General features: G+C 41.3%; 2 protein-coding genes across 5 annotated transcripts in view; both read right to left on the minus strand.

Annotated features, from left to right (window-relative positions):
• Positions 1 to 6,540, minus strand: part of ADPRHL1 (ADP-ribosylhydrolase like 1) — a 33,637-nt gene extending 27,097 nt beyond the window's left edge. Inside the window, exon 1 of the mRNA XM_073327368.1 lies at positions 6,304 to 6,540. Coding sequence (XP_073183469.1) covers positions 6,304 to 6,517 — 214 coding nt within the window. The 5' untranslated portion in view covers positions 6,518 to 6,540. The remainder of the gene's footprint in view (positions 1 to 6,303) is intronic.
• Positions 6,541 to 15,924: 9,384 nt separating this feature from the next.
• DCUN1D2 (defective in cullin neddylation 1 domain containing 2) overlaps positions 15,925 to 25,089 on the minus strand; it is a 57,297-nt gene continuing 48,132 nt past the window's right edge. For all 4 annotated transcript variants that reach the window (XM_073350490.1, XM_073350508.1, XM_073350504.1 and 1 more), the window contains exon 7: positions 15,925 to 24,582. In XM_073350490.1, the coding sequence (XP_073206591.1) occupies positions 24,503 to 24,582 (80 nt within the window). In that variant the 3' untranslated portion in view covers positions 15,925 to 24,502. The remainder of the gene's footprint in view (positions 24,583 to 25,089) is intronic.

The raw sequence follows: 25,089 nt of genomic DNA on the forward strand, positions 1-25,089 counted from the left end.
TACCTGGAGCTAATGGAAGGGCTTTTGCCACCAGAAGGTGGATTAAGAACCAGGCCTGTTCTTGTATCCTTTTAAAAAGAACATGGTAGCATAAACTGCTTGGAGATGAAATCACAGAGATTGGCAAATATTTGCCTACTACTATAAAAGCTGTCTTCAATACCAAATCTATCTTCAATACTCTGGTCTAGAACATCCTGGGACCGCCTCAGTAGTAGTATCTTGACGGGTCCTGTATCTGCAGACTCACAGGGGAAGTTTTCAAGTTGTTATCTCAGCAATTAAGCCCACTAGAGATAGAAGCTTGTTTTTCTTCAAAACTGAAGCCTGATTATTTAAGTGCTTGTTCATGTCAGGAAGGACATGACTGGTTTCAGTCATATCTGTATGGTTTCTCCTGCTCTTGGTAATATCAAGAGGTATCTTGATCTTCCTTCCATGCAATAAAGCATGCACTGAAAGAGCTCCTGGGATTGCTTCAACCTTTGTTCCTGGATGAGACTTTCTGCTTGGATGTTTGGCCAGATTCATGGGACCTAGGCTTTAGCTGAGTCGGTATGAGTATCAGCTGCCATTGCTGCTTGTTGCATATCCTTTCTCAGGTGCTCTGGCTGGCAAGATTGCAGTTCTGTGGTCATGCAAATGGAGAGGCTGACTGCTGTAGGAAATGTAGATTTGAATTGTGGTTTTACCATCTATGCTTTTGACAGCAGTAATTAATGGGACTCAAATAGCACTTGAATGTTGAAACTCTATGCTTTGCCTTAACAAAGTGAAGAGTAAAAAAGAATCATTGTGATTTTTTTCCTTAGAGGGATGTTACCAGAAGAAAAAAAATCAAGATTTTAAACACCAAAAAAGGTCCTGTTTAAGGAACAACTGAAAGGTAAAGTGCTGATGACTGTTGTGGTGAATACATTACAGAAGAAAAGGCACTTGTCTGTCACTTCCCAGTCTTTATTAAAATCCTGACTTCCTGGTATAATCTCTCTGGGAAAAAATCACACTTACACATTGCTTTGTTGGAGAAGATGTGAAGGAGTATAAGAATAATACAGTAACATAACTGATAACAGTTACCATTCTTCATGATTCCTCATTCCCCACTCACTTGCTCTATGTCATCAACATAGATGCTTGAATGAATACTGCCATTATAATGGAAAAGCCATTCAACTTCAGTACTGGTTTTGTGTCCATTTGATACAAATCTTTCAGCTTTTAGAATCACACTACAAACTCTAGGCCCTATCCTGCCAACTGACTCTCATGGGAGACCCTAACTTCAGTGTGGCTGTGTGGGAACAAAAGACCACCAGCACTGAGAAGCTGACAGGTCCTTCCATTGTAAGGTTTTCACAACACAGATCATGTCTGCTCTTGTGTTTATACAGTGCTTAGAGGAATGGGGCAGACTCCCAGTTGGAACCTCTGGATGCTACTAATAACAAAACACATACACAAAAGGTGAGGTGAAAGAAGAGGAAATAATGAAATGTTCTTGCAGCTGCAACAAAGGATCACTAAGTGTGTTATTAACCAATACAGCTAATAGGATTTTTTCCCCGTTTTTACTTTTTTGGGATCAGGGGTCTTCCAAATCTCTGATGAAGTTTCCCCCTTCTATGTACATTCAGCCTTATGCTCCTCAGTCTGCATCAAGGCCACCATCTTGGATGAGGAAGGCAGGAGCCTTCAGATGCTGACAATGCTGCTCCTTAAGCTTCAAATGAGAGAAAACAATCCATTTAGCAGCAGCTTCACAAAGTCACAGGTACAAGTAGTAGCTGAATAGGCCCAATAGACCTGGTTCCACTGACTTGAGTTTTATTCCATTGACTTCAATGCTTTGACACAACTCTGAAATGAGAATCGGGTCCAATATCTTTTATTTGCTTTCAGCCCACCATGGTGTTATGGACTGCTCTAGTTCTGTTTTTCTTCAGGTCATACGATAAAAGTTCATTCATTATGCTTGTGTTCTTTCCAGGCATGTGGCTGTGGGCTGAAGAGTCTTCACTAAAATTCCCGTCTCCAATTTGCAACTGTCTCAGTAGTCCAGTCACGCATTTTGTTATAGTTTCTCCAGGCAGTGTGTACGGCATTCAAAGTGCAGGATAAACACAGTCGGACATTGATCCTGGGCAAATGAGTTGAGTGGATGATATGAACCTCAATTAATCAATAAATTAAAGGAGGGTAATGTAATTAAAGCCAAGCAATATGGCTTTATAGGAAATAGATCCTGTCAAATTAACTCAGTATGTTTTTGGATGAGATTACAAGTTTGGTTGATAAAGGTAATAGTGTTAATGTCACATACTTAGACTTCTGTAAGGCATTTGACCTGGAACCACGCGACATTGTGGTTAAAAAACTAGAATGATAGACAATTAACATGGCACATATTAAATGGATTAAAAGCTGGCTAACTGATAGGTCTCAAAATGTAATTGTAAATGGGAAGTTGTCATTGAACGGGTGTTTCTAGTGGGGTCCCACAGGGATTGGTTCTTGGCCTACGCTTTTTAACATTTTTGTCAATGACCTAGAAGAAAACATAAAATCATCACTGATAAAGTTTGCAGATGACACAAAAATTGGGGGAGTGGTAAGTAAGGAAGAAGACAGCTCACTGATACAGAGCAAACTGGGTTGCTTCATAAGCTGGGTGTAGACACACAATATGTATTTTAATAAAATTACATGTAGCTATATACATATAATAGACTGTAGGTCTGGAAGGGACCTCAGTAGGTCATCTGATCATCTCCTGCACTGAGACAGGACTAAGTATTATCTCTCTAAGCCATCCTAGACAGATATTTATCTAACCTGTTCTTAAAAACCTCCAGTGATGGAGATTCCACAAGCTCCCTAGGAAATTATCAGAAGGGTAGCTGTGTTTGCTGCTTTTACAGATCCAGACTAAGAGTCCTGTGGCACCTTATAGACTAACAGATGTATTGGAGCATAAGCTTTCATGGGTGAATACTCAGAGTGGAAGAAAGACTTCTGTTTTACTTCCAACATTCCTGCTAATACATCCCAGAATTATGTTTGCTTTTTTTGCAACAGTATTACATTGTTGATTCATATTTAGTTTGTGAGCCACTATAACCCCTAGATCCTTTTCTGCAGTACTTCTTCCTAGGCAGTCATTTTTCATTTTGTACTTGTGCAATTAATTACTCCTTCTTAACTGTAGATCTTTGCATTTGTCCAAATTGAATTTTATCCTGTTTATTTCAGACCATTCCTCCAGTTTGTCAAGATCATTTTGAATTCTAATCCCTTCCTCCAAAGTGCTTGCAATCCCTCCCAACTTGGTATCATCCACAGACTTTATAAGTGTACTCTCCATACCATTATCCAAATCATTTACAAAGATATTGAACAGAACCAGACCCAGGACAGGTCCCTGTGGGATCTCACTTCTCTTCCACTTTGATTGAAAACTACCGATAACTATTCTCTGAATAGGTTTTCCAACCAGTTGTTCACCCACCTTATAGTAGGTTCATCTAGGCTGTTTCTCTAGTTTTCTTATGAGAAGACCACGTGAGACAGTACCAAAAGCCTTACTAAAGTTGAGATATATCACATTTATTACTTCCCCCTATCCACAAGTCCCCCTATCCCCTGTCAAAGAAGGATACAAGGTTGGTTTGACATGATTTGTTCTTGACAAATCCATGTTGACTTTTACTTTTCACCTTACTATTTTCTAGGTGCTTACAAACTGATTGTTTGATTATTTACTCCATTATCTTTCAAAGTACTGAGGTTAAGCTGACTGGTGAATAATTCCTTGTGTTGTCCTTATTCCCCTTTTTATATATAGGTATTTTATTTGTCCTGTCCAGTTCTTGGGTACCGATCCTGTCCTCCACGAGTTCACAAAGATAATCGCTGATGGCTCAGAGATCTCTTCAGCCAGTTCCTTAAGTATTCTAGGATGTATTTAGTCAGGCCCTGCCAACCTGAAGACTAGTTCTTAAGTCCTTAAGTCCTAATTTGTCTAGTTCTTAAGTTGTTCTTTTCCTATTTTAGTCTCAGATCCTACCCCATTTACACTGAAGTTTGCTGTGTTAGTAATCTGACCACTGTTAACCTTTTTGGTAAAAACTGAAACAAAAAAGGCATTTAACATCTCGGTCATTGCTGCATTTTCTATTGTTGTATTTCCCCTTGAGTAATAGGCCTACCGTCTCCTTGGTCTTCCTCTTGCTCATGTATTTGTAGATTTTTTTTTTTAACCCTTTATGTCCCTAGCTAGTTTCATCTCATTTTGTGCCTTGACCGTTCTAATTGGCCATTTAGGAACAAAAAATGTAGGCCATACTTGCATGGGAAGCAGTGACTGAAAAAGATTTGGGGGGTCATGATGGATAATCAGCTGAACATGAGCTCCCAGTGCGACATTGTGGCCAAAAAGGTTAATACAATCCATGGAAGCATAAACAGGGGAATATTGAGTAGGAGTAGAGAGGTTAATTTTACCTCTGTATTTGGCACTCATGCAACAAATGCTGGAATATTGCTTCCAGTTCTAGCGTTCACAATTCAAGAAGAATGTTGATTAAATTGGAGAGAGTTTGTAGAAGAGCCATCAGAGTGGTTAAATGATTAGAAAGTATATTTTATAGTGATAGACTCAAGGAGCTCAATCTAAGTAGCTTAACAAAGAGACGGTTAAGGAGTGACTTAATTACCGTCTAAAAGTACCTACATGGGGAACAAATATTTGATAATGGGCTCTTCAGTCTAGCAGAGGAAGATATGACACCATCCAATGCTGGAAGTTAAAGCTAGACAAATTCATACTGGAAATAAGGCATACATTTTTAACCGTGAGGGTGATTAACCCTTAGAACAATTTACCCAACATTGAGGTGGATTTTCCATCACTGCCAAATTTTAAACCAAGATTGGATGTTTTTCTAAAAGATCTGGTCTGGGAATTATTTTGGGGAAGTTATACTGTGCTTGTGGTGATTTGTTGTTGTTGTTGTTTTTTAGGAATAGCTGTGCTTCTGTTGTATTTTAATAATACAATTTACTATTACACTACAGCATAATGAAAGGATTACAAGCAGGACTTGTCAGGCCTAGCAGATATCATTTAGACTTTTATAGAGCTTAAGAAGCAGGAAACGTGATGTGCATTTAATCATTGACCATATTCAGAAATATGTTAGACTGACATCTTGTCCTTATCTTTAGTGTATTAGCTATCCCTCAAACCATTGGTTAGCCAGTAGCCAAACATGAAGTATCCAACATTCTCTTCAACTGATCTCTGGACACTAAATTTAGAACAGTTCAGCAGCAGGCAGATAAAACATGAAATATGAGCACAAGTGAAATTGCATTAACTTAGACGATACATACATGTATCTATACATGCTAATACTTAGTTATATGTTATTATATTATTATATATATTATTACTTAATGTTAAGAGAAACAGACTAATTTTAAGAGAGGTATAAATATTTGCTTCATTTTGAATAAAAAGATCTCGCTAAACACTGTTACTATGTGCTTAATGGTGAGTTTTTGATGACAAGGACTTGCTAATCTTAAAAACTTTAGCTCAATGGGCAGAGAGTAGACATAAAAACCATTGCTTCCTAAAGAAGAAAAGTAATAACTTAAGAAAATGCAGAAGTACTTGTTCAAACTTGTGTGATTTTAGAGAACGATGCATATAAATAGCAGTGACTGTTGTAATATATTTTAGGTGAAAATATAGTAATTTAAAATGGCTCTCTGTAGATCAAAGATACACATTTTTCTAACCAGGTTACTCCTTAATGAATTTAAGATGGCCCAGTGACATCATGATGTACTGTATTAATGATTAGTCTATATGCATTTTTTCTGCACAAGAGCGTCATTCTTTTAAATACGTTTATTCCCAGAGGGCAGTACTGTTCCCTGAAACTTAGGGCACAGAAAATACTTATTTAACCAACTTTTCACTTTGATAGGTACCAAGTGCCCCACTGTATTAGTATTTAATTTTTATTAGCTTTGAACCTTAGAAAAAATATAGGGAGACACTCTAAACCTAAGAAATCAAACCTTGTTATTTTTTGTGGCTATCAGAACATTACTTTCCCCTGGGAGACAAGTTGTGGGCTTATACTGTTATTCAGTAAAGCTGTGTCTTTAGACTCTGAATAGGTTCTCCCAAGCTCACTGCTCCCATATCATTTAGTGCCTATTTTAAGAAAGCTAGCAGCTCCACAGCTTTATTCCCTCCCAATCTAGGTTTGCTAGTCAGCCATTACTTACCTGTGATGACAGCCTCTGCTGTAGCCATGTGCATGAGGGTATTGTCACTCACTGGCCATTTGTCTCCAGACAGCACCAGGTTCTCAAGTCCTCCAATTTCCTTTAGTTCCTCTTGGATCTTTGCACCTAAAGCACTGTTTTCTCGGGTGAAATTTCGATAACCAAGAGCATCCCCTACCCCTGCCAGCAAGACAGCAGCCTTAAATTTCTCCATCACAAGGGACTTTGACACTTCTCACTTTCCTTTTGTCTAAAGCAGCCACTGAGTCTGGATCTTTCTTTGTTCCTTTGCCTTCAGCTGAGTTCAACTGACACTTTATATTAGACATTGTGTCACTGCACAGATCTCGCTGTATAAGGCAAGGCTTGCCTTTTCTGGCTTTGCAGGTGCCACCTCTTGTCCCAAATCCAATGAAGAGAAAATATTTCTTAATCCAAGTATATTTTACAGGGGGTTAGTTAATTGTAAAAACATGTGTGTACAACATGCAAGAAGTGAAATGCAAAGATCAAAATCATTCCTGCAATGCAGCATAAAGCAAGCCAGAAATACTTTGACGATCCACTTTAAGTAACTCTACACCCAGATAAACAAATGTGTGGTGGGGTGTTAATTTTTTTAATGGCTTGTAAATGAACATGTTTTTCTTTAGTTCTGTAATATTTTAGAATTAGTTTCTCTTTGTGGAACTGATTAAGAAACAGAAGCACAGTCTGCTGTTACAAAAGGATGTACAGAGCCCCTCAAATGCAATAGATTCAAGGGTGGAAAATTAGGTAGAAAGAAAATAAAATTCAGTAGCGCTTTCACATTTCTAACTATATCCAATGGCAAAGTTTTATTATCTGGAGGCACAGCTGGGTTTGTTACTGAATTTAGACAGGTGACCCAGAAAACACTGGCTCCAAATTAAGCTGCCTGATCCATTAAAAAAAACAAAACACCACACACACACACACACACACACACACACACACACACACACACACTTTTGCTCTTCCCCTTTACAGTAGGAATGATTAACTAATTCATTGTGTCCTTGGATAAAATCAAGTAAAATAATAATTTATACCACACCGTGGACTGGGTCCTTGGATAAAAGCAAGCAAAATGACTTATACCACACCTACGAGTATTCTCCTCTCTAGAAAGGAATGTACTTTTCATACCAGCATGTCCACAGGCTGCATTTTAGATGTGACAGGAGATTAGCATCATATGTTTTGGAATCAATATTAAGTGATGATCATGGGGCCCTAGGAAAATTGTTTATCCAGAAAATGTCCAACTTGATGGATAATCTTATATTTTGATAAACACTCTTGTACTCAGTGTTTGGTTCACTCTGTGGCTATATATATATGACCAGCCCTTCTGTGGCATAATTTGGGGAGGGAGACTCCAGTCTTTGTACCCAATACCTTGCACCTGAGCACAACTATCCCTGTCCACTCTGTCTACACTGCAATGAAAAAACACAACACTGAGTCCCATCCCACAGCATGACAGCAGTCAGGAGGTCCACAGACTCAAAGAAGCCCAGGGACCCCTGCTTGTCATCCAGCTGGCCTCTGTCAATGTCCCTGTGGCCCCTGGCACAGCTACCCCTCCCTTAATAGTGGCTCATCACCAGCACAGCACCACCCAGCTCAGAGGGCCCATCTTGTCCCCTGACAATACTGAGCAGCGGAGGGAGCACAGCAGCTCCTGGTGGAGTGGGCAGAGGGAACACAAATACCATCTATTGAAGGTGAACTCTCAAGGAAGGGAGGATGGCAACCCCAGAGGTGGCAGCAATGAGGGAGGGTCATCTGTGGGAGTAGGATTGGGGACCCTAACAGCCATGCCACTGAGGCATTGGTAGCACCATACCAGATACAGGGGTTAAAGGGACAGGGTGACACTGGTCTGAGGTGCCATGATAGAGAAGAAGGAGAAGGGGGCACTGCAAGGGACTTGGCACCTAGATCAAGGCCTGCTGGCAGACAGTTGTCTTCCCCTGGGGCTACAGAGGTCAGACTCATGGCCTCAGATGGCCCCAAGGCCCTCCTCAACACCGCCAAGAAGGCATCCTCCCCATCAGCCACCAAGGTAAGCTCCACCTCAGCACTGACTGGAGGGCCAGGAGAAGAGCGACAGGAGCAGAGTCGTCCCCCCTCCGCTGCCAGAGCATCCCCGGTCAGCTCCTCCCGCTGGACCAAGGTGGCTCAGCAGTGCCCACCCCCAGATGCTGTGTGGGAGGCCTCTTTCCCCCCTTTCAGGTCACCAATGAGGTGCTGGGCTTACAGCTTACGTCTGTTGTGCTGACCACCCCACCCCCCCATTACCAGTACCCAGTCCTCATTGGTATTGTCTGAGGGTGGGCCAGCAGGGGTAGGCTCAGCAGGCAGGACTGATAGGATGGGGATTAGAGGAAGCACAGATGGGACAACTGCACGAGGGACAGTCTCCACCTTGGATGGACCCACTCTCATGCTCCCTGACATTGCCTCAACTCCCCGCCATGGACCCCACCCTGATGGCTGGCGGTGGCGCTGCCCCAGGAACCCGAGCGGGGTTGTTAGCTGGGGAGGAGCAGGGACCAGGTGGGCAGTCACTGGTGCTGGCGGGGCTGGCACTCTCCCAGGACACAGGGAGTGCCTTGCACTGCTCCTTGCCAGACCAAGCAACAGTCCTTCTGGAGGTGCCTCAGAGCCTGCAAGAGGAAGCACCAAGCCTCCCAGGTTGGACTTGATTTAAATCACTAGTCAGGAAGACTCGATTTAATCATGGATTTCTACATAAAAGTGCATTCTTGTTAGTTGTTATAACCTTAATACATATCCTTCACAACTCAGAGATAGATGTAGGTTTCATTTTTAGAAGGTACACACTAGACATTTTTAAGTGATTTATTTAGAAAACTTTTCAGATTAGTTTTACAGCTATATCAGAAAATGAATGATTGTTTGGTTATTTCATTTACCAAAGGTAATTGAAGCAGATATTTATGAAGCTATTGGGAGGTGAACTATCTCCAATTCAACAGGTTAATCATTAATATTTGGAGGATTTTCTTGCCAAGCTGTATTAGGAGGAGAACATCACCAGACAGACATTTAAATTGTTTTATTTAACTAAAATAACAACGTTAAGTATTCTGGATTTTTTTCTTCAACAGCAAACATAGAATATTTCAACAAAACAAGCATATACATTTTCTAATTTAAATATTCAAGTTTTTTAAAATCAGGTTTGTTTTTGTTAAAATTATTTTAAACTAAAATAGTTAAATGAAGTATTTAAAAAAGCAACAACAAAAATTAAATTGACTATGTCAGCCAGGTCAACATGAGAAACTTAAAATATTGGCTTTTGCTGCTAACTCAGTTCTGCTGCTAACTTCATCTTCCTGTTTGTTCATAATCTGGAAAAGAAAAACAAGCTTTCCTCCTTTTTCAGGTCCCAAACGATTTCTCAATTTGGAATGAATTAGTCCAAAGGAAGAAAATATTCTTTCGACACCGGCAGAAGAAGCTACTGCTGTTAAAAGGGGGATTATCACTTCAATAGTCTCTGAATTCAAGTGCTTAAGTGACTTCCACCAGTTCACTGGTGTGACTTTCTTTAAAACATCATCAGCAAACATATATTTCTTGAATGATGCACCCTTAGCTCTGAAGTTTATTATAATTGGCATTATGGAGGGATGATTGCTGGATGTCTATGTCATAGCCAATTCTTCCTTTTCAGCAGTTAAGGTTTGACCCTGGTACCGAGTATTGAGAATATTTAGAAGAAAATGAGCTGGAGACAGTTCTTGTCCCATTTGTTTTTTTAATGCTTATAATTTAACTCTGACATGGCATATTTCTCTTTTTAAGATCTCATTCAGTTCCTTCCAATTTCAACAGCGTCAGCAATAAAACCGCTATTTCCCTGCATTTTGTTCAAGGCTACAGCAATAGGCTTCAGGGGACTCAGCATGTGTTCAACATTTCTCTTAGCCCAACGTTGAGAACTTTGGCTGTGACAGTGCCATCTATTTTTTCATGATTTTGTTCACAGATTGTCATCGGATTAGGTCAGTTCTTGAGATAGTGCTCAAAACCGTCCACTACTGAGATCCATCACACGTCTTGTGGGAGAGTTAGCTTGGTTCCTCCCACTTTTTTCAGAGCAGCTGCTGCAAAGTGGTTGTTACAGAAGTATATTGCAATTTTAACAACATTAGCCTTTATTTCTGGAACACTGAAGTCTCTGGCTAGGAGGTGCATCAAATGAGCACTGCAACCGTATGTTATTACCTTGGGACTCTCTTCACTCTCTTCTAAATAATTTCTTCTCATCTTGGATACATTTGCAGCATTGTCTGTGACCAAGCTGCCTACTAGACATTTGGATTTTTTTCAGTTTGTTAAAACTTTTACTGCTACTTCTTTTAAGTATTTTGCTGTTTGTGCATTTCCTGATGTATCAATTGTTTCTGTAAGGAAGACATTCCCTTCTTCTGTTGTCACAGAAGCACATACAACGGGATCATTGTGGACATTGCTCCACCCATCAAGACTCAGGTAAACAATTTTACCCTCTAGACCAGGGGTGGCCAACCTGTGGCTCTGGAGCCACATGCAGCTCTTCAGAAGTTAATATGCAGCTCCTTGGATAGGCACCAACTCCGGGGCTGGAGCTACGGGCGCCAACTTTCCAACGTGCCAGGGGGTGCTCACTGCTCAACCCCTGGCTCTGCCACAGGCCCTGTCCCCACTCCACCCCTTCCCTCCCCTGACCCTGCTGTGCCCTCGCTCATCCCCCACCCCCAGAGCCTCCTGCATGCCACGGAACAGCTGATTGGGAGGTGCGGGGAATGACAGGGAGGCACTGATCCGTTGGGCTGCCAGTGGGTGGGAGGCTCTAGGAGCGGGTGGTGCTGCTGACATATTACTGTGGCTGTTTGGAAATGGACATTGGTAAATTTTGGCTCCTTCTCAGGCTCAGATTGGACATTCCTGCTCTAGACCTTTTCGACACTGCTCAATTTCTCTTTCATACACTTTATCCAGCAATTTGACTGCAACATCTGCGCTGTTGGGAGGACTGTATCCTGGTCTTAATGACTGAACCATGTTAATGAAGTGTGGGTTCCCAATCATATGGAAAGGAGAGTTTGTTCCATAAACAAACCGGGCAATTTTTTCATCAATCATCTCTTTTTGTAATCTGCTGGTTCTTATCACAAAACTTATCTGTGGTTGTTTCTGGATGATGGGGATTTTTTTTTCTTTTTGCTACAGGTGATATACTATGGCTATGTGACATACATGATGTGACTGAAACACTGTCATTGGCAGATAACTCTGAAATTAGAGAAAATGATGGTGATCTTGAAGGTGGATAGTCTTCAGAATCCTATACGTCGAGGATGGATTCTCCTAAACAAAACAAGTCAATGCAGTTATTTAATTATTATTCCCATACTACTCCTTTAGTATTACTCATTGCATTTACTGACACTCAGAACTACTTTAAAGATGAAATTGTAAAAGGAAGATCTGCCTATTTCAGCTATTTATTTTTTATCACAATTGCATCTAAAATGATAGTACCATAGAGTAACAAACTATTTTTTGCTCAAACGTGACAATTCAAGAATAATTCAGAAGGGAGATAGACAGTCCTTAAGAAAAAAGTACAAAATAAAAAAGTTTACCAAGCTGAAGATCCTGCATGTTCAGACATGTTCCTTTCACCATCTTCAACGCAACTTCCTCCTGAGAAGGAACATTTCTTATGATGTTGTTTCATTTGGGCAACCAGGCCTTGCATTTCTTTGTTACACCGTTTGCATTTTGCACGCATGCCTGTCTTACCTACAGGTAGAGGAACTTCATTAAAATATTCCCAAACTGGGTCTCTTTTACAGCCTGCTGCCATTATAGGTTTTCCCTTCTAGTGAGAGAATGGTATGGTAGATCTCAAATCAATGAAGGATACACTCAGAAAGACCTCAAGACTTCTGGAACATGCTGCTCAAACAGTTTCACTTTTGTTTCTACTGCCTGTCCCTCCCTTCTCACAATTATCTCCAGACTTCTTCTCCTTGTCCTTGCCCCCAACAATCTTCTATTCATTGAACTTTTTGAAACTTTGCACTTTTAGAAAGAGGTAAGGGATTGACCCTGTGTACACAAATTTGCAGAGGGACAATAGGGTTGAGGTCTCTTATTTCTCACCTCTATATATTATTTATTTTTAAACACATTTTTGCTGTTAAACAAACATGTTATCTCTGGAGACACAAATCCACAGTCTGAGAACTGCAAAACTAAGCATCTCTGATGGTATCTTCTAGACTGAGCACTGAGTCCCATTGGATAGATAGAAAGATTAACCTAAATAATCTATACAGAAGCCCCTGGAATACTATAAGATTGGGTCCCTAATCCATGAACTATTGGAACTCATTTACAAAACTTTTCTTAAATATTATATGAATATATTGTCTTATACTATAGAATTATAATTTATAATCCCTATTCCATGATGAGATATCTTTGAGCTATAATCTTTTCCTCAAAAAGCATTCTATCAAAAAATCCTATTTAAATAAAAAAAAATCTGATAAAAAAAAATCATTGATTTTTATCCACCCTGCAGCCTCCCCAGTGAATAATGCATATGACGAAAGGCCCTGAAAGGGCACCACAAAGGACCCTTCCAAGCTCCCCCTGCCATATGCCATCTCCAGCAGCTAGATGGTAACTTCCAGTGGAATGCGAGCACCTGAATGTGTGTGGGGCCTCTGAAGCCCTGTAGGAGATGGCTGATGGTTTCCCCAGGGACACAAAGGGAAGCAGATGAGCAGCACTGGGGCAGAACGGAAGTGAGAAACACCCATAGGCCTGTAAGGGCTTGAGGGGAATAAAGACTCCCCCCACCAACCAAAATGCCCATTTTCACCATGTTATAGTCAGACCCAGCAGCAAAAGAGGAGGGGAATTTCTTCCCCTTTTCCTGCTCTGCTCCTGCTTGCTGACTGAGGGGGTTCCACTGATAGTGATTTTGGCAGTGAAGTCCCTGCCTGTGCCTTCTGCTGCCAGAAGACATGATGGGGATGGCCGTGGGAGTGGATGGGGAAAAAGCTGAGGTGGGGCAATGACAGTGGTTGGAAATCCCCCTCCCTCAGTCTTCCCCCCACAGATGAAGCCTCTGGAGTATCTGCCATTGAGGGCAAGTGATAGGAACATCTGGGGGGAGGGTGCAGGGGGGAAGAGGATGTCAATAATAAAGGGACAAAGTGAATGGGAAGGCCGCTAACCACTCCTCCACATGAAGCCACATGGGAGCTGGAGGACAGGGGAGAGGGGAATGCAGCAGTGTGCACGGCAAGGAAAATTGACTTCTCCAGCTGCATTGGGAGTTTGGGGGTGTATATAAACGAGGAGAATGCACTGAGTGAGAATCAAAGTGCGGGGTGGGGGGAGGGAGAAGAACACACACCTGGGTACAAGTGGGTGCACAGGGCAAGTGGGATTGGGCGAGGCAGGCAAACAGCAAGGGGAGGTGGGCCAGGTGCAGCAGCAACAGGACTCAGAGGCCGGCAACAAATCACAGGGGAGAGGGAATCACAAGGGGGACCACCCAAGATGGGGGGAAGGAAGGAAAAGAAAGGGAAGGAGGGCCTACAAAACAGGGGGATAGAGTACTGCAGGGTGTGGGGAGGGGGGAAATCATAAAAGTCAGGGAGGGGGCAGCAAACTGCAAAGGGGAAAAAAGCCATGGGGCGGAGAGGAGAAGGGCAAACCACAAGGGGGAACCGTGCAGGAGTGAAGGGGGAAGGAAGGCAGCAAACTGCAAATGGGAACAATACGAAATGAAGGGGAAGGAGAGGCAGCAAACTGCAAAGGGTGAACAACATGAAATGGGGGCAGTAAACCGTAAGAGGGGGCTGGTGAGCAGGCTCTGTGTTGAGTGACTCCCTCCCACATGCCTTATCTGATTTTAAAAGCTTTGTGCAGGTCACTTTTAAGGGAGAGTCTTTTCCCACCATGGTGCTAGAGGTGAAACAAGTGGAAGCATGGATGGAGTATGGAATCACTCTTACATATTTACAGAGAAGGTGCAAGTAGCAGCTGAGGAAGGGGTCCACACATCAGTGTCTCATTCCCCTCCTCTCAGGAGGCTCTTGTACTGTTCCTGAGACATCCACTGTTCTCACTCCTTCAATAGTCTTCCTATTTAAAAAAAAAAGAGCATCTTGGTTTTCTCCTCACACCCTCCTCATTTCACTATGAGCAAGAAGGGCTCCCATGGCAAAGGGGCAGCACGTGCTACTGCATTATTCTAGTCAGATTTCTATACCAGACCCATCTCCCTAGTATTCTAGTGTTGCCTTAGCACCAGCTTTAATAGAGTGTCCACCCTAACTTTGATGCTACAGGCACTTGATTACATTTTCTACCTTGCTCCAAGACTGCTTCAGTGACAAAGAACAACTACCTGGTTTACTTATTAAAACCATGGAGCTCCATATGCCCATTGTCATAAGTTACATACCTTGCTTTTTTAAAGAAGTTGTCTGCCACCTCCCATTAGTGCACTTTCATATCAATTATTAAAAACCATAGCATAACATGTCCACATGATTTAAGGCTAGATATATGTGAGATCAATAAAAAGAGATAGGGGCCTAGAACTGCTCCCTAAGGAGTACAGGTGGTGTGCTGGAAAGAATGCCATTGGAAATCAAGATCTATGAGCGGATAGAGAATTGAGGCGGAAGGAGTTGATGCTAGGAAGTTTATTTGGGAGTTTGCAGCCTGGACCTGAGACAGATGTTTGGTCAACTACATTGTATCTTAATGATTCCATCACTGCAGTTAAACAGCGCAAGAAGGATTTCTAAACTTTTTGAAATATAAGACTGCCCAGCTAAGCAAAATGGACAATTTTCTTTTAAGCTTAAATACTAAAAACCTCATTTTTGTTAGATCTTTGTAATCTGCTGAATGACTTAATAAGAATGCAAGGATCTAACAAATACGCTGAACTGTAAAACCACAAGATTTCCAAATGAGAAAAGAGACGAAAACCAAACACCAAACCATTTATTGTTTTTGATGCATTATATTGAAAGTCTATTTATTCTTTTTCCATTATCACAAAATTTACAGATGTACAGCTTACTTAGCAGCAAGACTCTCATGAGGTGCATTGCATGAGTGAATGCCTGCAGGCTTGTTCTCCTTAACATGACACATGATAAATCACATTGATTTAGAACTATCAAGTACAAACTCCATGATTAATTTAAGATATTCTAACAAGTCAAACCAAACAAATTGGCACCAACTTTAAAAAAAATACACAGTGTGTCTAGGCACTAATATTGTATGCAGTGAACAACCTGATGACAGATTTTTGTATAATTTTTCTGTTATAAACAGGTCAGCTTAGATGTTATCAATATACCGTTTTACCTAAATGCCAAATCATAGCTAGTCCCCTTTGAATAAGTTTGAACAAAGGACAAAAGCAACCAGTAAAGTAATTATGTGAAAGCAAGGTATTTATATTTAATATGTGTCTGGCTTAACAGCCAAGAGGTATTGTTCTGTGCTATTATGTAAGAGGATCTAGGCTAAATTCCAGACACAGCCTCAGAGGTGCAGAAGACCAGTAGCAACAAGGAAGTGGGATACTCCACCTAAGCAATAATGAAGTGCCTACTGGCCAGCTAATTTCACAAACTGCACTGTGGAACTCCTGTCCAGTCTTCCTTACATGGAATCTGTTTTCCAGAAAGAGCCCTAATAGAAGTAAGGCTTAAAAGTGGGTGGATAAAGGTGCGTGTGTCCAGGGAAACTATAGATCCTCTGGAGCACTGAGCAACCCCTTCCTCTCAGAGTCAGAAGGGCAAAAGCAGACCAGCCCAACCTGGTTGCAAGACTCAGCTGAATGGTAACCTCTGTATTTTTAAAATGTTTTCCTTTAATACAGATGAATTTTATATAGTACATAAATTTAAAAAAAGAGGAAGGGGTGTCAATTAGATTGATTCTAGCAAGTGTTCAGCATGACCAAATGTTTCACAAGCTCTCCTGTAACGGAAGCTACCCAGTTGCCTATAACAGAACTATAGATGAACGCAATTCATGCTTAGTTTGTAACGTACATAACTATATTTCAGGTCAACATTGTTTGATAAAGGACTATGCTATTGCATTTGGTTGGATAAATATAGTTGAGGATATTGGAAAGTGTTAAACATTTCATATCTAATAGCTACAGACTATTCACCTGTTTGGTTTTGTAAAAACAATGCAATCCTTTTTTGCTTTTCTTGCTTTAGCTGCATTTGATTTCTGTAGAATAATTTAAATTATGCATACAAATGTATTTCTAAGCAGAAGCTTCAGAGGTTAGTTAAAGTAAAATAGTTTTATTTCTTAGTTACTATAAATATTATATACTAATTGCCCATACAGATAGGAGAAAGTTGTCTAAGGACAGAGATACTGACATCTAGTGGATAAACTGTCAAGCAAGATGTGTTTACAAATGCTCAATACGGGTAGAACTAGACTAAGAACAATAAAAAAAATGCCAATGGTTTAGTTAGAACACTTCTGCTATGGAACTTATTACAGGACATTTCAGGATTCAGACAAATACAGATTCCCATCCTCACTTTTTACCAGCATGCACAATTTAAATTCATACAAGTGGAAGAAAGAATGGGGTAATATTTCCCTTGTCAACATGATATTTATGGAGAGATGCTTTATTACTGGAGGTTGTCTTGACATATTAGAAGTCAAGTACTTATTAATAAGTCAAAATGTTAAGAGTTTTTTTTAAATATGATGAGTCCTGCAGATCTTCATGACTGATGAAGCAAAATGGTACAACAGGTTATGAAATGTTTACATTATTGATATAGAATATGATCTAAAGATCAATCAATCAATAAATTACATAGCTCAGAAGATTAGCTAATGCCTTTAAGGGTCTTGTGACAATTCAACTCTGACTAAAGGAAAGATCAATCATAGTTGTAAGTAACTTACAGCTCTTTGCTTTAACAAAAACTTTTACAATGATGACGACATACTCAGCAGGATGAGGTAGTGTTTACAAGAGCCCTGTATGTTAAAGTAATATGTTGAATACTTTCCAATGAAACCTCTCTATCATATGCACTTTTTGTGCTTATGGATAGGAAGACACTGTTGAGAAAGACAAGATTAATCCCTTGTGCTAAACCACAGCAGTCACCTGCGGAAAGGTGCAGATCATAGGAAAACAGAGATGATTGACCAGATTCAGACTTGGTATAAACAGATGCAACTCCACTGAAGTCAGTGATATTGCATGGATTTACACCATAAGAAGATGTTAGTCACCCTGTGGAGTAACTATGCTTCTTTGAGACATGCATCCCAATGGGTGCTCCATTTCAGGTGCTCATGCTCCTCTTGAGCCCTGGATCCGACATTTTCCATTATCATGGTCCATTTGGCCTATGAATGTGTCTTATGTATCCTTGCACCTCGCACTGAGGCTATGTAGGGCTGTGTGAATCCCTCGGTTCCTTCTCCATCCAAACGTTGCACAGAGAACAGTCTGAAGCAGAGGGGAAGGAGGGCAGGTAGTGGAGCACACAGAGCAACACACATTTCAGAGAACCAGTTACTGCACAGGGTGAGTAACCTCTTCTTCTTCGAGTAGTGTCCCTATGGGTGCTGCGCTTCTTGTGGAGATACTACTTGGGAGTCACCTGGAGCAGGGAGCTTCAGAATTGAGTCCAGAACTGAAGACAGGACCACAGTACCAAGTGCTGCTCCTGAACTGGAGGCATGGAACAAGACTTCGTGTAGTATGTACTAAACGTATGTACTGAAGATACTGGAATGTTTTTGAGTCATGCCCTGGATGTTGTGATCTGGTAGAATATGCAGTCACCGGGGGGGGGGGGGGAAGGAAGGATTTGAGCACCAGCTGCACCATAACAAGTGACAATGCACACGGAGATCCACCTCGACAATCTCTTGGCAGAAGTCATGGACCGCAATGGAAACAAACAGTCTAGGTGACTTCTGAAATTGATTGGTCCTGTCTAGATAGAAGGGCATTGTCATCCTAATCTCTAAGGTATGAAAAGAACTCTTCTGTTGAGACTTTTGTGGTTTTGGAAAAAGCCAGAAGATAACTGGACTGGTTAAGATGAAATTCTGATAGTACCTTAGGTAAGAACTTATGGTGTGGATGTAAAGAGACCTTGTCCTTGAATAACTCCATAAAGTGGGAAGGAGGGTCTGCCATCAAGGCCCCAATTTCTCTGTCCATACCGGCCAACATAATAGCTACTAAACAGGAAGTCCTCCCTGGATAAGTGAAGCAAAGAGCAGATTGTCCTTGGTTTGAATGGAGGTCTTGAGAGACATCTAAGTACAAAGTTGAAGTTCCCAGTTGGAGTGGGGTCCCTAACTTGGGGAAGAGTTTTCCCAAAACCTTAATAAATCTAAAGACACGGGGTGAGCAAATACAGAAACTCCTTCTACTGGAGGATGAAAAGCTGATATTGCAGCCAAATAAACCTTAATTCAAGCTAACTGATAAAGAAATCAAACTTAAGTCCAACAGGTAGTCCAAAATAGCTGAAAGCAACAAGGATTCAGACACGAGTCGGTGGCGCCGACACCAATGGCTGACTCTATTCCACTTCTGCAGGTTAATAATTTGGGTTGACTGCTTTCTACTATTCAGTAACATTTATTGTAGTTCCACAGAACAGGTAGATTCTAATCACACGAACCATTAAGGAACCATGCCCTGAGATGGAGGATCCGTAAGTTGGGATGAAGTAAATGACCCTTGTCTGGGGAGAGGAGATGAGGAATGATAAGAAGTTTGGTTGCTGTGTGGATGTACAGCTGAAACAGGTAAGGATACCAAGTTTGTCTCGGCCTGGTCGGTACTATAAGCATAACGCTGACCGTATCATGTCTGATCCTGTTCATTAGTCTCCGTATTCGCACTGTTGGAGGAAATGCATAGAATAGACTCTTCGTGCAAGATAGGAGAAAGGTGTCTCCCAGAGACTGATAGCTTAGACACCCTCTTGAGAAAAAACATACAATACTTCTTGTTAGCTTTGGTGTACTGAACTCCAGGGAGGTAAACGGTTGAAATTTGGATCTGATGGGCTGTACAACAGTTCCACAGCTTTATTGCTTCAGTGCACAAGGAGTGGGATCTTGCTCTCCCCCTTGTTTGTTGACATAGAACAGGCAGGCCAAATTGTCTGTCATGATCTTAATGCATTTGCCCTGATGACGGGTAGGAAATGAAGACAAGCATTCCTGATTGCCCTGAGTTCCAACAGGTTGATGTGGAGACTGGTTTCCCTCTGCCCTGAGCTGTGATGGCACTGTGGTGAGCTCCCCATTCCAGCAAAGACGTATCTGTTGTCACAATTATTGTTGGAGTTGGGTGAACAACAGGAGTGCCTACATAAACGTTGAGTTGATCTTTTCACCAGTCTAGGGACTTCTTTATATGGAGAGGGACTGTGACCTGCTTGTCCAAACTGTGTCTGGTTTGTGAACAGAATGTTCTGAGCCAGCCCTGGGAGCAGCAGTCATAGTCTTGCATGATTGGTCATGAAGGCGCAAGCTGCCATATGACCCAGAAGCTGTAGACAGTTTCTTTCTGAGGATTAAAGTCTCCCTTCAATGGTCCTGATTAGATGTAATAAAGTTAAGAATCTTTCCATGGGAAGGTATGCTATGGCTGTCATTGAATTCAAATACACTGTATGAACTGTATTCTCTGTACAGGGATCAGTGTGGATTTTCTTACATTGAGCTGAAGACCCAATTCCTGGAAAAGAGAGAGTGATGTCTGAGCAGATGACAGCACTACTTGGTAAGACTGACCCTTGAGCAGCCAGTTGTTGAGGTATGGGAAAACTAAAATCGCTTCTTGACGAAGATAAACAGCCACTACCGCAAGGACCTTTGAGAACACCCATAGGATCAAGGAAAGGCCAGAGGGAAGTATTCTGTATTAAAAAAGTTCCTGGGCTATAGTAGAACGTAGATATTTTCTGTTAAATGGGTGTCTCACTATATGGAAGTTGGTTTTCAGCCCTGGACCTACAAGACACCTCTCCGCTGCCTCTGATATACGGATTATATCAGAGTCAGAGTCGCCATCCTGAATTTCTGAGACTTTACAAACTTGTTTAATAGCCTAAGATCCAAAATCTGGTCTCCACCCTCCATCCTTCTTTGGCACAAGGAAATATCTCAAATAGAGTCCCCTATCCCTGTGAGGAGCTGGGACTGGCTCTATTGCTCTTAATGGAAAGAGAATCTATTTCTTGCTTCAGTAAAGGCTTGAGAGAGAGAGGGAGGGATGGATAAAAAATGGACAGGGTAGCCTGATGTTATGACCTTTATGACCCACTTGGCTGTAGTGATCCACCTCCAAGCATGCTGGAAAGGGAAAAGCAGTCTTCAAAAGGGGAGAGATGGGCAAAGGGTTACAAGCTGCTGAATCAGAGGTGTGGGAGGATTCAAACCCTTGACCAACTGGTCAAAATTGTTGTTTCAATGATGATTTGGAACTTTTGGAAGAAGGAGGAGCTGCTTTTTTTCTCTGGAACATATGCCTCTTCATGGGGGGTTTGGTGCATCCAGAGATCTTAAAACGGCCATGGAGTCTGTCAATGTGTGAAGAGACTCATCTGTGGTTTCTGCAAACAGCTTTCAACCATCAAAGGGGATACATTCAACAGTGTTCTGAACCTCTCTCGGAAACCCTGAGAGTTGGAGCCATGGCACCCTGCGCATAACTACTACCACACAGATGGAGCTGGCGTTGGTGTATGTAGCATCCAAGAACGCTTGAGAAGTTCTAGCTAATAACTGACCCTCGGCAATAATGGCATGAAATTGGTTCCTCTGTTCCTGTAGAAAATCAATAAAAAGATTGTAAATGCATGAGTTTGTGAAATTATTATTTGGCCATAACTGCCTGATAGTTTGCAATCTGAAACTGCAGAGTTGAGGAAGAATAGGACTTCCATCCAAAGAGGTCTAAATGCTTTTGGCCCTTGTCATATGGGGTAGACTGAGTAGTGTTGCTTATAGTAGTGTTGCAACTCATTCACCACATCTACCACCCGAGAATTAGGTAAATGATGCGAGAATAAAAATTCAGAATCCTTTTATCCACCTGTTTTCAAGTTAGTGGAATGTTACAAGATGTTTGTCAAACTGTCTTTGCTCGGTCCAGGAACGCCTCATTAATGAGTAGTGCAACTCTAGTGAGTGTTGCAGATTGCAAAAGGTCAAGCAATTTGTGTTGCAAATCCTTGACCTCTTTGAGTGGTATCTGAAGAGTACTGGCTACTCACTTTATAAGGTCCTGAAATTGTAGGAAATCATCAACCATCGGTGGTGGAGGTATAACTGCCATATCTGGAGATGATAAAGAGATAGGAGTGAGGGCTGGCTTCTTCATCTGCCCTAGATTTCTGTTCTTCAAACGTTTCCTTGTATTGGGGACCTGGTTGGGGAGTAGAGGATTGAACATCTCTAACCTTCCAATGTGTCAGAACTGGTTATCTGACAAGTTGCTATCAGTACTCAGCCCAGGGATCCCAGTATGGCCATTGGGAGGAACCAAATGGGAGAGAAAGTGGCATCTAGGGTTGGTCCCACCATCCTTGGTGTCAAGCCTGAGGATCTTCCCTATGGGAGTCAAATAACAGATTTCTATGTGGATGTGCAAGAGAACCCTGGATGAGACTGAAGGAAGTCTTCCTCCTCCTTGGGTATCCTCCAATGGCGGAGCACAAGTGGAAAAGGGTGGAGAGTCCAGCAGTACCAGAGAGCGATGGTAGTCCAGAGACTGGGCTCTTGATACCAAGAAGCATTTAGTACCCATGAGCAGTAGAGATTCTGGTCCATCAGCCAATGATAAGTCATTTGAGTATCTGAATTCCTGTGGTACCAAGCGAAGGATCGGTACCGCCATGGTAGCGTGCTTGGCAATGGAAGCAGACAGTACTATAGATTTTGAGCATACCAAAGTAGGTACCGGTGGTGTCACACACTTCGGTTGTGCGATATTGGGTTGTCCCAACTGGGGAGGTGCCAACAATAAAACCATGCTCAGTGGTAATGGGCTGGAGAAGCGCTTATCCTTGTCCTCCTTGTCCCCTATAGTCAGTACCGGGGCTCTGTCAGAACTCTGGGACTATTTGGACTCACTGGTATTGGAAGAGTCTTTCACCTCTATGGTATGAAGCAGAGAGGTTGAGGCTTCTGATACCATGGACTTAGTGGGGGACCAAGATCTTTTGAGAACAGTCTCCTTATGATGGGATCCAGTGCTCCTCTTTTTGGGAGACTTCACTGTGGCCTCACAAGTCTTCCCCTTATTAGAGGAGATCTGTGCTGAGGTCAAAGGGGCATTGGATCTGTTCGGAGACAGATGTCCAAAGCAGGGATATCCTGACATGACTCTCTAAAGCAGGTCGAAGGGAGTGCTCCATCAGCAGCAGCCTCAACTTGATCTCCTGGTTCTTCCTTGCCCTGGATTTAAGGGCCAGGCAGAAGTCTCCTTCTAGTAGACATGCGAGTCTCCCAAGCGGTGGACTTAAGAGTGGCTGCCGCTGACTGGGAGATGTTTGAATCCTGTAGAGCTAAGTACACCATGCCAGGAGAGAAAGGCTTCCCAGAGGGAGGGAGAGGCAAAAAGTTAATCCTCACGCTACTTATCTACTAACAACTATTTAATGCTAACACTAAACTATAAACAAGAAGTTAGCCAAGGCACGTTCCAGGCAGACGCATTAGGGGTCTAGCTCAGGCCAAGGAGGAACTGAGAACGAACTGAGGGTGGATTGCCTGCACAACCCTATGTAGCCTTGGTGTGAGTTTTAAAGATATTTAGGATGCTTGTGTGGGCCAAATGAACACGGCTAATGGAAAATCTCTGATCAAGGGTTTAAGGCACATTCGCACCTGAAGTGGAGCACCCACAGGGACACTATTCAAAGAAGAACTATTATTTGTTTTACAGAATATTTAGAACAAGAAGCAAGAGGCTTCATAATGTAGAGAAAAAAAATCACCCCCCTGCCAAAGGTTTTTGAGAAGGGGAGTTAAGATATACTGTCCATAGTGTGGTTGTGTGTTTATTTTCCCCCTTCCTTTTTGGGGTTGAGATCATATCAGGAACTGCATGCACAGAATATTGCATTTAAATGGAACCTAGCTATTTTACGGTAAATTGAAGGCTACTAAAATCCTCAAATCCCACCAATTCATTATTCACAAAAAAGTAAATGGAAAATGTAAAGATGAAGAAAAACTGAATTATGTTTATCAATTATGAATTATAAAAATGTGTCTTTGGTTGTTTTAGGGTCTATTTAAAAAAGACTAATCAATCAACAGTGTAAATAATCATATTCAAACCATTCTTGGAGTCAAAACAATGTAGAGCAGTCCTTGTGCAGCAATGCTATTGATAGCTAACATAACCACACACACATCAGGTGAACACTGTGATGAAGAAGTTGATCTTACAAGGGGAAAAAATCAGTCATGGTCTGTACATTTCTGAGAGCGTAAAAATATAAATCTAGAATCCTGGCACCAAGAAAAAAGTGTCAGTAAGTGTTTTGTTACAAGTTTATATTAGGGCAGATACTTACACAGAGCTGACTTGTATAAAAATACACCATACTACATAAGTTTTATTTAGGGATTTAATTTATATACCACAAATACTGCTTTTAATATAAGTACAATATAATACAGTTTTAATTATGTAACTGCTGGTGTTCATCTTGGATCATGAACTGAATGGCATGCCGTGCTGTCAAAACTTTAAAATGGCTTCTAGTTAAACTTCTCCAAAGTATAAAATCATGCAAAATCTACATCCTATATGATACAACCAGCACAATAATTGAAGCCAATATCCTATGAACAGCCTGGGCTATCTTGAGTTTCTTCTTGCTGTGTCCATGAGTCAGCCATCATTTTCTTTAGGCAGAAAGGCGCAATTTCAAGTTTTGTCAGTGGCATCTTGCCACGACTATTAAAACCAGTGACGGTGTGCAGTTATTGGAGAAAAGGTCTTCATTACCTGATAGAGTTCAGACTGCAAACTTAGTCCATTTGGAAGTGTCTGTGGTTAGGAGGTTTTACGCTTTACTCCTGTGACTACTGGTCGTGCATATTCCACAAAATCATCTATGAGAACAGGCCATGCTCCTAAAGAGAAGTCAAACAATGTAAAAAGTCATAAAACTTAAAATAAATCTATTTAGTTTTTAAACACAAGGGATATCAACTTCGCAGCATGACCTATATCTTAGTCATTGGACTGGATATAACAAGGTGATGGCATGGGCAATCTGCACAAAAAAAAACGTGCCTAACTAATAAAAGAAAACATTAAAGCATGTTCTCTCTGAGCTATACTTCATAGCGAAAACTATTTGCAAGTTGTATCATAATTCATATTATGAGATGTTTATAATAAACTTGAGTTCAAAGCAAGATCATGGTACTCCTATTAGAGACATTCATATAATGGGAACTATTCACATGCATAAGGATACTCAACATGTGTACACGTTTGTAGATTTGGGACCACAGCATAACATATGTTCGTGAGAATATCAAAATGCAGAAAGATATTTGTCCTTAATATTTTTTTACTAGAGGAGATAATGTTTAGTTTTTATTATTAGACATTTACATCGATTATGAACTAAT

Source organism: Lepidochelys kempii, chromosome 1 (genome assembly GCF_965140265.1).
Source record: "Lepidochelys kempii isolate rLepKem1 chromosome 1, rLepKem1.hap2, whole genome shotgun sequence".
Lineage (NCBI taxonomy): Eukaryota > Metazoa > Chordata > Testudines > Cheloniidae > Lepidochelys > Lepidochelys kempii.